Below are 13641 nucleotides of genomic sequence, written 5' to 3'. Positions count from 1 at the left end.
GCAGGGGATGACAAAGGCAACAGAAACACATACAAGCAACAGTCATCTTGCTTAGACCCACTTCTCCGCAGAGAAGTAACACGTAGGCACCTGTCCTGATTAGATCCTCAGACGCATACACCTACACACTGCACAGAGGCAAAATGTAGGCACACACCCTGATTAGTCCCCGGAGAGAAAGTGATGCAAGTTATTATTTCATTACTCGGAAGAAAACACAGACACCTCCAATGGCCACGGCTGATAAAGGGAAGCGCTGGAAAGAACTGCCGAACTGATACACCTATCGGGCTATGTGGTAACCCAGCTCATTAGGCATTAAAGGCTAGAAGGACCAAAACCCAAGGAAGAGGGATTGTCTGCTGGAATGGTACGTGCAGACAACCTTGGGAGACAGAAGAGCCACAGACTGGACAATCGGCAGGTAAAAGAGCCAGGATTCAATGTTGTGCTTCTTGTCCGGACTACCTCGGAGGGCTAACATTTGCCGAGATCTCAGGGTGTGCGGGGTGCGCTTATAAATCTTGACTCATCTAGAAAGTTAAAGCAGGGTCAGCACTAGGTGGCGCTAGGAGGGGAGATCGCTCGCCAGGAGATTCCCCGGCTGTGGGCTCAAGTGGGAAGCAAAGCCGCAGGGTCGCGTCCGTATCCAGTAATCCCAGGGCAGAAATGAACAAGCCAATTCTAAGGAGACTTGACAACTACAGCAAACTTTCCTGCTCTTCCTTTCCGAACAAGCCATGAGTCTAGGCGCGATTTTCCACCTAGCCTGGCACTTACTGCAGGCGGCTGCAAATGCCCCAATGCCCACCCTCCCTCTTCTCTTAAGCGCAGCTGCCAGGGCCTAGGCAAGCGCCGCCAAGCGCCTTCCGCCCGGCGCCTAGTGAGCTCGGTATCGCCCTCTTATTTCTGCTCCGGGCTTGCTGCAACAGGCGCCGCCGAAGAAAAGTGGGAAGGGTGGGGCCAAAGCCACATGATTTTCTTCGCCGTGGGGAAGTAGGTACAGCGGAGCTGGCTGAGCTTTTGGCGACTCAACTTTTCCTTCCCTTTTACCAGGAGCGAGGCGGAGAAGCGCGGCGCGTTCGGTCGCGGGGCTGGCTAAGGGAGCTGCTGAAGAGCCCCGTCTGCATTCCCCCCTTCTGTGGCTGCACTGCGTGAGTATTACGTCCTCCGGAGCATCAGAACAAACCATCGGAGGCGCCCTCTTACGGTCAGGTGAGTCAGCCTAGTAACAGGCGAGGCGGGGGGGAGCGGACGCCTTGGCGGGCGGAAGGCGTCGCGCCCAGGCGGTTGAGGCGAAGCGTAAGCAAATAGTCGGCAAGCGGGGAGGAGGGCTCGCCTTCTCGGATCTCATTTCGGATCGCATTTTTCGTAATCATGCCGCTGAGGGAATATGAGCGTTGCAGTCTTAAGATACACGGAGATCATCAGGTTGGGTCAGGTTGATTTAACTTCTCCGGGCGAGTCCGTGGACTAGGATGAGATGCACGGGAAAGTAAATCTTTTTGTGGTTAGACTGATTCTGGGTTCCCTGTTGGTTTTTGCTCTTTTGAGTTTCTGTTTCATGACTGTCGTCCTTCTAACCCGAATCTGAGTTACCGGGGGAAGTAGTAACAATTGCACTTTAATTAAAGATGCATTTTTCACATGATCAGAGAGGCAACAGATGGGCAGTGCTTACATGATACTGTAAGTGATGAGCAAGCCAACTAGTTCTCCGGGTTGTGCAAGTCCAGCGGATGTGGTTGCTTGTTCAGTGTGAATGTGTCCTTTGAACACACCCATAAGTCGAGACCTCCAGGGCAAAATAACTGATATTTCAGGACGATGAAATCCAATTGCTAAGTGGGGAGGTGAAAATAAATTGCGAAGAAAATTTAGGAGACTATTGAGATAGGCGTATTGGAAAGGGAAAATACATTGCACACTAAACCCTTTTCCTCCCCTTGAAGAACATTTGGATAGAAAACTGCCCTCAGTTAAATGAAAGAGCTGGGAACCTTTGATAGGAATACTAACGGGTATGTTAGCATGGTGGTGACTGTTGTCCTGACTTTCCTTTTAGCCATCATCAGCCCTCATTGCTTGCACATTCTTTGCAGGGATTCTGCAAAAGCCTGATGCTGCTCCTTCTGGTGCTGTCTCTGGCCTTCATGCACAGTGCTGTCTACGGAAGCATTTCCTGCTACGATGACTCTGGGCAGCCTGTGGACTGGTATGTGTCCAGTTTACCTGGTTTCATCCTTGGTTTTCTTTAAAAAGATTGCTCTCCTGCCTTCCATCAAAGCTGCTAGAGCAGCTTACAAAAAGTAGATTCTCCACCTCTCCCTTTCCCTCCTTGGCCTTCCTATTTCTCCGGCAGTTTGTAGGCTTTTCAAATCTTTACTCCAGTTCTTCCCCTGCAACCATCCACGGATAGATGAGCAGTGTATTCGAAATGTCTTGTGCAAGAGACGCAAGCAGCACACTCTTCCCTGGCCTTCTTTAGTCAGAAAATGCATTTATTTATTGTATTTATCAACAGTCACACTCTACATGGACTCTTGGTGGTGTACAATTAAAACAGAAATACAGAAATAATGTAGAAATAATCATCCTTAAAACTGTCAGCATTTTTCATAAATTACTACAAAGAAAATTTCTAAGAGGTGTATTGATGATTGACCTTAAATAAATGCCCGGCTGAACATCTTAGCTCTTAAGGTTTTTCTAAAGGTCAGAATTGATTGAACCATTTGGATTCTGGCAGAAGCGTGATCTGGAGTGTAGTTGCTGTTGCTGACAAACATCTTGTTTCTCAATGTAAAGCTATCTTTGAAACCCCGTGAGACTCTCCACTTCCCTTGACTGCCTCGGGGTTTTACATCCTTAATATGTTCAATCTCCTAATTTCCTTTCAGTCTATGACTGTTAATCCTGCAATGAAGTCATGTTGCATACCCATAACTTTGGTGGAAATCAAATACAGGAGTTTGCTCACCCATAGGCAGGTTGTGGCTTCTAATGGCCTTGTGTTACAGGTTCATTGTTTACAAGCTGCCCAAGTCCCATCACAGCCCCGCAGTAGAGGGCATGCGGTACATGTATCAAGATGGAGGTACCCAGGGCTGGGTGCAAGGGAGGAGCCTGATGAACAGTACTGAGGGAGCTGTGGGCAGAACATTGAATCAGCTGTACCTGGAGGCAGCAAACAGGCAGGTGAGCCTGCATAAAGAGCGGTTCCACAGTTTCACATGGTCCCAAATTAGAAACAGTGGCGGTGGGGCGACGTGGCTCTCACTGGAAAGACACCGCCTCCACTGACCAAGATTTCTCTTGAACCACACCAATGGCTACTTGTCTATCACAAGTAGATCCATCTGACTGGGAAGGGGATTAGATGCAAAATTGTGGTAAAGGCCACAGTAGCTGAGGCATGCGTGAGAGTGCCATAGATCCTCTAAACCTTTCAGGCGGTGGAACCTGTTAATTAAAAACAAAATTCCCAGAACTCCTGGTCAAGAAGCAAAACAATGAGTCAAGTCGTCATGAACAATAAATGCTCCTGGGGGGTGGGGCTTTGGAATGCTGACAAGCCCCCCTTTTAAAAAATTGCTATGGATACTACATTCGAGTGAACTTTTTTCCTCCCTTAATCTTTCATGAAACCACTCAAGTTCTGTTTGAAAAAACCCTGCTCCACCTGACTGTGTTTTATTTTCCCTCCAGAGGGAGGAAGAGATGGCCTATGTCCTGTACAATGATGAGCCTCCAACCAAGAATTCCTCTGGTTCTAAGGGTCATACGAAAGGTAGTGCCCTTTCATCAAATATATTCAAAGAAATAGGCCAGCTGTGACCTGCAGTCTTGGACTTATCTCCAGTTTCATTCTGTGATGGAGCATACAAGACCCTTGGTGCTGCACTTCTGGGATTTCAAGACAGCTGGATAGAGGTTGACCACATGCTTTTTTTTTTTTTTCTCTTAGGGGTCATCGTCCTGGACAGAACTCAAGGATTCTGGCTCCTTCACAGCACGCCTCACTTTCCTCCCAGGCTAGATGAGAAGGAGTATGCCTGGCCCCACACTGCACTGACTTATGGACAGAGTTTTCTGTGTGTCACCTACCCCTATAGCCAGTTCAAAGCCATAGGTGGGTGGGTGGGCTGGGGAAGTTTAGGATGCGTAGAACCTCCATACTGAAAATCAAAACTTGTGGATTATTTCAGGGCATTTGGTTAAGTGCTAAAATGTCTGTCCCAAACTAAAATCTCCCTGAATTTGTAGTCTGTGCAGGAGAAGGAATAAATTATGAAGATTTAGATAGCACAGTCAAGATACCAGAGGTGTTACCAAGGAAACTAAGGGCAGAGTGGACAAGTTTATGCTTCTAAGAAGCATAACTTCTGAAATTACTAATAACTTCTAAAATTATTGTTCAAGAGCTACAAAAATTTGGGAGGAAGAATTCCAACCAATCATTTTGGCACTGGCTTCCCTTGAAATGCATGTGTCAGTATGCCAGCCAGATATCTAAATCATGCTATGCCAAGTCTTCCCATGAAAATGAAGGGCAGTCTGTCCCTTGTCCCTGCAAAGGAATAGAAATGCGCACAAGCAGGAGACCTTCACTAGGTAGTACTGTCTCTTGAAATGATTCCATTTCAAGAAGCACACTATTCCTGTTAGTTTATCAACAGGAATAGTGTGCTTTTTGAAATGGAGTCTGCTTTCACACAGGGTGGTGCTATGTCTCTAGGTTCCCACATCAGCAGCCCTAATCAGTTGCCCCAAATCTCAAAACTTCTGGGCTGCAGTTTGTTTTTAAGAGTCCCTGTCTTCTTGCCTTCCCCCCTTCCCAGGAGTCAACAAGCTGTCTTGGATAACCAGTTAATAGTGTTATTTTCTTAGCTTCGCTACAGAAACAAGCGTGGGGTTGGTAACATGTTGGCAGGAGCCCAGTTTTGGCACTCTCTTGTTGGCCAACTGGAGGGTTGGTCAACTTTGGCGAGTGGGGAAAGCAATGGGCCTTTGTGAGACTGGAGAGTGGAGATCCCAGCACTACGGAAATATCCTTATCTGTTCTCAGACAACAGAGTTGCCAAAATATTTTTTTTCCTGCCAGGATGATAATGCCCTGCCAGCCGATGAATCTAACATTGTACACTATGTTTCTGCCTTAGGGAATCAGTTGCTCTTCACAGAGCCTGATGTCTATGATTACCGTGTGCAAGGGGCCTTTGCCCAGGATCTGCCTGCTTTGTTGAATGCTTCTGAGGGACAACACGTAGAGGAGCAGCCATGGAACTCCAGGGTGATTCTGACATCATTGGGGGGGAAGGAATTTGTCAGCTTTGCAAAATTCCGCTTCTTTGGTGATGGTAAGTGATGGTGGGGGATGATTAGTTAGGGGAGGTGTAGAAAGCATGGAATTAATAGAGAGGGTAAGGGAATATGGCCCCCTAATTACATCAGAACTGCTTTCATACATTTATCTGCTCTTATTTAATCTATCCAGATCTGTACTCTGGCTGGTTGGCCCAGGCTCTTGCCACTGATCTCTATGTTGAGTTCTGGCTCAAATCCCGAGGGATTCTGGCATCCAACTGTTCTGGTCAGTTCAGAGTCTACAATGTGGAGAAACTGGCATTCCAGGACCCAGCTGCCACCTTCTTTTCCACAATGGACCATTCCAAGTGGTGTGTTGGGACAGAGAGTGATTCGGGGTGGGCCTGTGTTGGAGACATGAATCGTAATCTTGCAGAGGAACACCGTGGGGGTGGTACCATCTGTTGCCATGATTTTGCTATTTGGAAAAGCTTCCACTCCTTGGTACAGAACTATACTGCTTGTGATACAACAGGATATGGACTCAAAATACTGTCTGAAGATTCTCAGTGATATTAAGGGAGCAGAATTCAATTCATTGGGAAAGATGACTAGGGATGATTCCAAGGAGTAATAGTGCCCGTGCCTCCCTTGTTCACATCATATTAACTCCCTACATGGAATAATGTAGGGAGTTGGGCTGCTGCTTTGCTCCACTGATTTTTCTGAAAGTTAATTTCCAGGAAAAGTTCCTCTATGTTTCAGACTTCTCCCATCACTATTTTTTCCTGTTATATAGTAGCACTGCCAGGGTACCATGAGCTATATGGAAAAATACAGAAGGAAGTTCCTTTCCTGTAATAAAAATGTATACATTGTTTATTTTATAAATTTCAAAAATCTGGGTATTCCAAGGAAAATACTTTTATGTGTGCAGATTCTATGAGTATGAGAGAAATAGTAGGCTGATCTGAGGATAAGCCTCCCCTGCCCCTTCTTGAGTAGCTGGAAAGCCTTTAACAAGGCCACATCAGTCAGTTTAATTACAGCATCTCTAACTATAGCAACCACAAACTTACTGAGTAACTTCCACGTGTGTATCATAACTCTACAGCGTTACAGAATACATGGTCTACAAAGTAACTCAGTTTGGGATGGAGCCCATTCGCTCCCCTCTCTTGTTAGTCTTGGCTAAAATAAAAGAAGCAGAGTCTTTCAGCATGAAAAAAAAAATACCAGAGACAAAATGATTTAAAACTCAAATGCTTTAAAGACGTGTTTTGATGTTCTCAAAGATGTTCTCTTCTTTAGATGCTTTCAAGATCTGTTTTAGAAAAGCAGGCCTGATCAAAATCTCTTGCACAATCTGGAATAATGGGATATTGCAACCTGTGCTGCCATCTCCTTTGAACAATACTCACAGTTGAGGAGTCAGATGGGAATTTAGGAATGCCTGGACAGCTGTTTTAAGCAGACCGTGCTCATTCTCTGAATGCATCAGAAGATGGATGCACCAGTTAGACAACTTTACTGGACTGACGGGGGGGCGGGGGGGCTCTCACTGAAGTTACCGTAAAAGAGAAGCACATTTAACAAATGCACCGTGGTGATGGTGGGTTTTTTTGCTTAATTTATTACTGTTTGAAATCCAGTGACACTGACACAGTTACCCTGCCATCCTCTCCTTGCTCTGGGAGGAGCAGCTGGCTGTTTGACCTGTTTCATAAAATACAGTACTAGGAAGTGGACTGCTTACACACATGCACCCACAGGTTAAAACTACAGTGATTCAATACTGCAACTGAGAATAGTACTGCCAGAAAAAGAAAAAAAAAAGATCAAGTGTTCCCCGTCATAATTTTTTTAAAACAGTTAATGCTGTTACAAACGCTACTGATGTGAGGACAAGGCAAGACACAAATAAGTCCTACATCTTCACTGCAGTATAAATATGGAAGAATTTTATACAGTTTACCCACATCCAACACTACGTTTCTTGCTACCCATTGCAGCTAAAGGACTAGAGCATCTCTGCTTTGGAAAAACTGATGCCTGAGGTCTCCATCATGGAATGTCACTTAATCATCTTCTGTGCCACTTCCTGAGCGATCCTGGGAGAGGAGAGGAAAATACTTCTTTTAGTTGCATTTTTATGGACCTTAATGTAACAGGTATCTTCCTGACTCTCCTGGGAAGTAAGTAGGCAGGGAAGAGAGCGGTGATCGTCCAGGAAGTTGCATGGATGAACCAAGGTCTTATCATTTATTCATTGCACCATATAGCATCTTGAAAAGTAGGGCTCAGTTTTGTGTTTTCTGCTTATTTAGATGGAAAATCCTCTCTTCTTCCCTTGGCCATCCCCTTCCAACAAAAGTGCCCTGATTTCTCCTCCTATCACTGACAACATTTTGGGGAAAATCAATTGTTTTAGCTACCTCTTCTTGCTCTTCCTCGCTGTCGTCATCACTAACTACGGGTTTGGCCCGGGACCCACGGCTGGTGCGTCTGCGGCCTTTCATTCGGTCTGGTACTTTTTCCTTTCTGCCCAGTTTAATCTTCACTTTGACAGAACGAGCTGGGAGGAAGAACAGACAGAGTGAGACTGCATAGCTGGTTGCGAGTTGGCTTTCCTGTTCTGTTACGAAGTATGATTGGAACAGGTTGAGATCCGTCCTCATTTTCATACATGCATACACAAGAGGGACACAGACATGCCCCTATTTATACATTTGCCAAATGCTCCATTAGGATAAAACTGTATACTTCCTAAGCTTCATAACCTAGCTTGTTTTGTGAAATAACCACAATAAAAGCTCTTGTCTTCTTATGCACATGTAAGGATGGTGCGAAAAGGGTAGGATGAGGCTTTCCTCATAACCTTGCTCAGTCAAATGTCACCTTTCCTGGTGGCTCTGATTTCAGGCTTTCAGGTACTTTCTCTGCTCAGCCCATCAAAGTCGTCTTACTTTTTCTTATGTTTAATAAGAGGTACCTAGCCAGCCCTGACTATCTCCAAAAGCCAAATAGGATCACAGGTGGATACATGGTCAGAAATATCAGGAACATGGGAGTACCATGTCCAGCTCTGGGCACCACAGTTCAAGGAAAACTGATAAATTAGAGAAAGTTCAGAAGAAGGCTACTAAGATGAAATGTTTGGAAACCAAGCCCTATGAAGAATGGGTATCTTTAGCCTAAAGAAAGTAAGACTAAGGGGAGATAGGATAGCAATCTTCTGATATTTTAGATTTAGATTTTTTTAAATTGCACCTTTATTATTTTTATAAATAACTCAAGGCGGTGGACATACCTCATACTCCTATTTTCCCCACCACAACCACCCTGTGAGGTGGGTTGGGTTGAGAGAGAGGGACTGGCCCAAGGTCACCCAGCTGGCTTTCAGGCCTGAGGCGGGACTAGAACTCTCCTACCACGCCTGACTGGCTCTTGGGCTGAGAGGGAGGGACTGGCCCAAGGTCACCCAGCCGCCTTTCAGGCCTGAGGCGGGACTAGAACTCTCCTACCACGCCTGACTGGCTCTTGGGCTGAGAGAGAGGGACTGGCCCAAGGTCACCCAGCTGGCTTTCAGGCCTGAGGCGGGACTAGAACTCTCCTACCACGCCTGACTGGCTCTTGGGCTGAGAGGGAGGGACTGGCCCAAGGTCACCCAGCCGCCTTTCAGGCCTGAGGCGGGACTAGAACTCTCCTACCACGCCTGACTGGCTCTTGGGCTGAGAGAGAGGGACTGGCCCAAGGTCACCCAGCTGGCTTTCAGGCCTGAGGCGGGACTAGAACTCTCCTACCACGCCTGACTGGCTCTTGGGCTGAGAGGGAGGGACTGGCCCAAGGTCACCCAGCCGCCTTTCAGGCCTGAGGCGGGACTAGAACTCTCCTACCACGCCTGACTGGCTCTTGGGCTGAGGGGGAGGGACTGGCCCAAGGTCACCCAGCCAGCTTTCATGCCTGAGGCAGGACTAGAACTCTCAGTCCCCTGGATTCTAGCCCAGCGCCTTAACCACGAGACGAGACTGGCTCTCTGATACACTATCAGAAGGGCTGTAAACACTGTCTGTTACCCCACAGGACAGAATGAGAACCAGGAGGTTAAAACTACAAGAAAGGAGGTCTGGGCCAGGCATCGGGTGGAACCTCCTGACTACAAGCCATCCGCTACTGAGACAGGTTGCCACAGGACATGAGTGCTTTACTGGAGGTCATCTGCCAGAGGTTCTCTTCTGGATCGAGCACCGAGCAAGGGACTGAACGACCTCTACGGTGCCTTCCAACTCTATGGCTCCATGACTCTGAAGTTGGAAAGTATCCCAGAGAAGGCACATCACTTCCATACCGCTACCAAGAAAATGACATGGATGTGCCCATGGGGTTACGAGGAGTTCAGCTCAACGTGAAGGAGCCTTTTAGGTTTCTCTGAAAAGTTCACGCATTTGCTTTGCAAAGAAAATAACACAGAATAAAAAAACACTCACACTCTGATTCAGACCCTTCCTCTTCTCCCTCCTCCTCCTCCTCACTCTCTTCTCCTTCGCTGTCTTCCTCTTTTTCAATTTTCTGCCTCACACTAGTAAAGACAGACTGCAGTACAATTGAGTCTTCGTAAATCTGTAGGTGACCACAGCAGAAAGAGAAGTAGTAGACATCATGATCGATGTAGCACTTTCATTTCACTAGCCTAATTCCTGTATTTATCCTCAGTCTGTGCCCTTAGTTCTTATGGTGGTTTTGTTTAAAAATTAGGGTCAAATCTTAATACTACGGAGGATTTATGCAACCCTTTTCAGTGTCTGCTCCTATTGTACTTGACGACGTAAAGTCCAGTCGTGCCCGACTCTAGGGGGCGGTGCTCATCTCCGTTTCTAAGCCTTAGAGCCGGCGTTGTCCGTAGACACTTTCCGGGTCATGTGGCCAGCATGATGACACGGAACGCCGTTACCTTCCCGCCGAAGCGGTACCCATTAATCTACTCACATTGGCATGTTTTCGAACTGCTAGGTGAGCAGGAGCTGGGACGAGCAACGGGAGCTCACCCCGCCGCGCGGTTTCGAACCGCCGACCTTCCGATCGGCAGCTCAGCGGTTTAACCCGCAGCGCCACTGCGTCCCTACTCCTATCGTACATCTTGCTGTAATGGTCCAACAATCTTGTGTTCCCTACTGAAGATGGGGAGAAGAATGGAAGAGAGCGGCTGGCCTAAGGCCATCTACTGAACTGGTTGCAGTAGCATTTGAAACAGCACCAGATGGGTATTACAGGTAAACTAAAGGAGTTTCTAACATTTGGTTATGGAGGTGAGAGAATAGAAAAGAGCTTTGGAGTTTCATTGAACTCATCATCTCCTAGTAATTCTTACCTGTTACTTAATTCTAATTCATTCTCACCCCACTGCAAAGGTGGTGCATACTTAAAACTCGCTACATGTATTCTGCCCACAGCCATGTTAGAAAAAATAACTGGACCCATCTTGTTTCTTACACAGCACAGAAACGATGAGTCTCCCAAAACATACCTTGACTGTCTTAATTTACTTAACTAGAGGAGAACGAGTCTGACTCACAATATAGGGGGACTGAACACTTTTCTAGTGTCAAGAACATGCTCTAATTGTAGGGAGGTGTCTTACCAGAGATCCTTCAAGGTTGAAAGTCTGGGCATTCTGACACAGGAGCATGACATCCTTCTCCAAATCGTTCAGGCTGCGATACTTGTGGTTCCGGATACGCTCCTGAAAGTGAGGTGGGGAGTGGAGGAGAAACAAAACTCTGTTTACTGAACAAAAGATTTAGATTCCTGCCTTTATTCACTTGTCATCAGAGTGAGATGATGCCCTGTTTTCTTCACCTAGCTGTACGCATCTTTCAGCAACCAACAGGAGAAAAGATAACAGTCCTTAAAGCTGAAAAGGATCGTATCCTCAAAAATTCTTTTAAAATCAGGAACATGGACAGAGATGATTACATCAGTATGGGTTCTGTAGGACATCTGTGCTATTAATTCACTTAGAAGACACCTGGAAACAAAATCCATTATATAATTATATGCAATTATACAGTAATTATATACAATTATACAATGCTTCAATAGTACTGGGTTATGTGAAAATATTGACTGAAACTGATAGTTGAACAAAAGAACTTGCACAACTGGATGAGCAAGGTGGCTATCTAATATCTTGGCATCTCAAAGGCATCAAGGGAAATCATTAATTGTGCCACTCAACTGATGGACCGGGGGGGCATCTTTGGTAATCCAAACTATCCCTTTTGTCCTGAAACTAGTTTGAAAGCCTTAGATGATGCAATGCTATTTTAGAAGGTTAAAATGGAAAGGGAACAAACTCAAGATCTAACATGCTCATGGACTTTTTTGTTGTTGAAGGCAGGGCATTCTGAAATTTCCATATTAAGATGATTAGACTGAAAATCTAATTTATCTAAGCAACCAAATAAAATACATTGGAGTTCTTAAAAAGTTAGCTGTACTAGGAACCTAGAATGGCTTCATCTAGTAAATCACAGGACATTACAAACTACAAACTATTACAAAGACTTCCACCATCCTGTTCAGGGAATTGTGTAGTTTGCTATTGCATTCTTTGAATGTATACATTTTAATGCATTGAAATAAATAAAGAACTATTTAAGACATACCCTATAATACAGTTGAAAAATGTAAAATGTAATATTGATGGCTACTACTTCCATGCTTCAAAGGGGATATACCTTACTAAAGTTATAGCTATGTGAAAATGCTTCTTTACAAGCCATTGAGCTTCATCAAAGTGTTCTTAGAAATTATGCAGAAGAACGGCGGGCATCCTGCAGTAGAGTAGTAGTAGTAGTGTAGAGTAGAGTAGTAGTAGTGGCATCTATTAATTATGCTGCACTGGAAAACCACTGTTTACTTCCCTTGTTGTAGGCATTAAACCACAGGGCTCCAACTGCTCTTCTAAGCAAGGGGGCAAAAGGTAGGCCCCTGTGCGTGTGATCATGTGAGGAAACTGCAGCAGGGGGCTACTTTACCTTTCCAATCACATGACCAATGCCAAGTCAGTCTTCCCAACCTGACTGGATATCGTCTGCTGGGCGGTTATGGGAAATGAAATCTGCTGTGGTTACATGCCACCCTGCTTCTCTCAGGTTTGTCACCACACATGAGGTGCAAACTGCCCTATTTGGTGCAAACTTAACATGCTGCATCCTGCTTAAGGTGGGCAACAGGCTTATTACATCACTCCTGTTACCAAGAGCCAGTTTGGTGTTATGGTTAAAGTGTTGGACAAGAAACTGGGTGTCCTAGTCCTTCCACAGGCACAAAAGCTGGATGGGTGACTTTGGGCCAGTCACTCACTCTCAGCCCAACCCACCTCGCAGGATGGTGGTTGTGGGGAAAACAGGAGGCAGGAGCATTATATATGTTGTTTTGAGTTGTACAAATAAAGAAAGGATATAAATCAAGTAAATAAATAAACAAACATTTATCCCATCTTTGAATCAGTGAAAGATGAGGACAAGAATACAGCTCCTAAGGTACCTTTATCTTCTTGAAATCCACTGGTTTGCGAATGAGTTCATAATACTCTGGAAGCTCCTTTCGAGAAGGCAGTTGAATGAAGACTTCACTAAGCTGACGTCCACTGCTGCTACAAGGCAAGATAAAGGAAAACATCTAAAACACAGTGTTTTAGCGCAGGCCGGATCAGAGGCATCTACTCTGGCTGTCACGGACTGAGAAGTGAAGTGAAATATCAAGGCAATTTTATTTCAGATACTGAAGTGCACCTATCAATGGCTGACATGCTGGATCTGCCAAAGTAGCTAAGGATGGGTTACTTTCATTGCAGGGTTAATGTGTATTTGTTAATATTAGGCACAGCAAATCAATTTTTATCTACAGTATATAACGTGTAAAGGTAAAGATAAAGGTTTCCCTTGACGTAAAGTCCAGTCGAATCCGACTCTAGGGGGCGGTGCTCATCTCCGTTTCTAAGCCTTGGAGCCGGCGTTGTCATGTAGGGAAGTTTAAATCTTAACCTACTTACTTCAGGTTGTGAATCTGATGAAAATAGTTCTCTCCTGTTAGTGCATGTCACTTTTTTTTTTTTTTTTAAATGCTGATTGGAAGATGTGATTCACCACCCACTTCCCCCAGTATTCTAATTTCACTGGGATCATGGTTGGAGAGAAGAAGAGTGGTATCTTCTTTCTGGATGCTATCTTCCTACTGAAAATTGCTCTCCTCCCCCAGTATAAAATGTTTTTTTAAAAAAACATTTGGTTTTTTAAAAAAAACCAAATATAGGTCTAATCATACAAATAT

General features: G+C 45.3%; 2 protein-coding genes across 11 annotated transcripts in view; one reads left to right on the top strand and one right to left on the bottom strand.

Annotated features, from left to right (window-relative positions):
• Nucleotides 1–890: 890 nt before the first annotated feature.
• On the top strand, nucleotides 891–9796 carry DNASE2 (deoxyribonuclease 2, lysosomal). Of its 2 annotated transcripts, XM_063294397.1 has the most exons (11): nucleotides 891–1154; nucleotides 1953–2021; nucleotides 2103–2215; nucleotides 3021–3198; nucleotides 3709–3790; nucleotides 3968–4132; nucleotides 5163–5360; nucleotides 5498–6919; nucleotides 7320–7502; nucleotides 7877–8064; nucleotides 9402–9796. In XM_063294397.1, the coding sequence occupies exons 3-8, from the start codon at nucleotides 2121–2123 to the stop codon at nucleotides 5878–5880; spliced, it is 1101 nt and encodes a 366-aa protein (XP_063150467.1). In that variant the 5' UTR covers nucleotides 891–1154; nucleotides 1953–2021; nucleotides 2103–2120; the 3' UTR covers nucleotides 5881–6919; nucleotides 7320–7502; nucleotides 7877–8064; nucleotides 9402–9796. The 2 variants fall into 2 exon arrangements, with proteins under 2 accessions (XP_063150467.1, XP_063150468.1); XM_063294398.1 differs by lacking the exon at nucleotides 891–1154 and having other exon boundaries at nucleotides 1398–2021.
• The window catches only part of SMARCA4 (SWI/SNF related, matrix associated, actin dependent regulator of chromatin, subfamily a, member 4), a 73929-nt gene continuing 67209 nt past the window's right edge, over nucleotides 6922–13641 (bottom strand). For 6 of the 9 annotated variants that reach the window (XM_063294389.1, XM_063294388.1, XM_063294387.1 and 3 more), the window contains 5 exons: nucleotides 12856–12964; nucleotides 10946–11047; nucleotides 9795–9927; nucleotides 7743–7882; nucleotides 6922–7418 (listed from right to left, as the gene is read on the bottom strand). In XM_063294389.1, coding sequence (XP_063150459.1) covers nucleotides 7386–7418; nucleotides 7743–7882; nucleotides 9795–9927; nucleotides 10946–11047; nucleotides 12856–12964 — 517 coding nt within the window. In that variant the 3' untranslated portion in view covers nucleotides 6922–7385. The remainder of the gene's footprint in view (nucleotides 7419–7742; nucleotides 7883–9794; nucleotides 9928–10945; nucleotides 11048–12855; nucleotides 12965–13641) is intronic. The other 3 variants (XM_063294390.1, XM_063294394.1, XM_063294396.1) reach the window with 1 other exon arrangement.

This window comes from Candoia aspera, chromosome 2 (genome assembly GCF_035149785.1).
Source record: "Candoia aspera isolate rCanAsp1 chromosome 2, rCanAsp1.hap2, whole genome shotgun sequence".
In the NCBI taxonomy this organism is placed as follows: Eukaryota; Metazoa; Chordata; class Lepidosauria; order Squamata; family Boidae; genus Candoia; species Candoia aspera.
The sequence above is the reverse complement of the archived record's forward strand: the minus strand, read 5'-3'. Positions and strand labels throughout refer to the sequence as shown.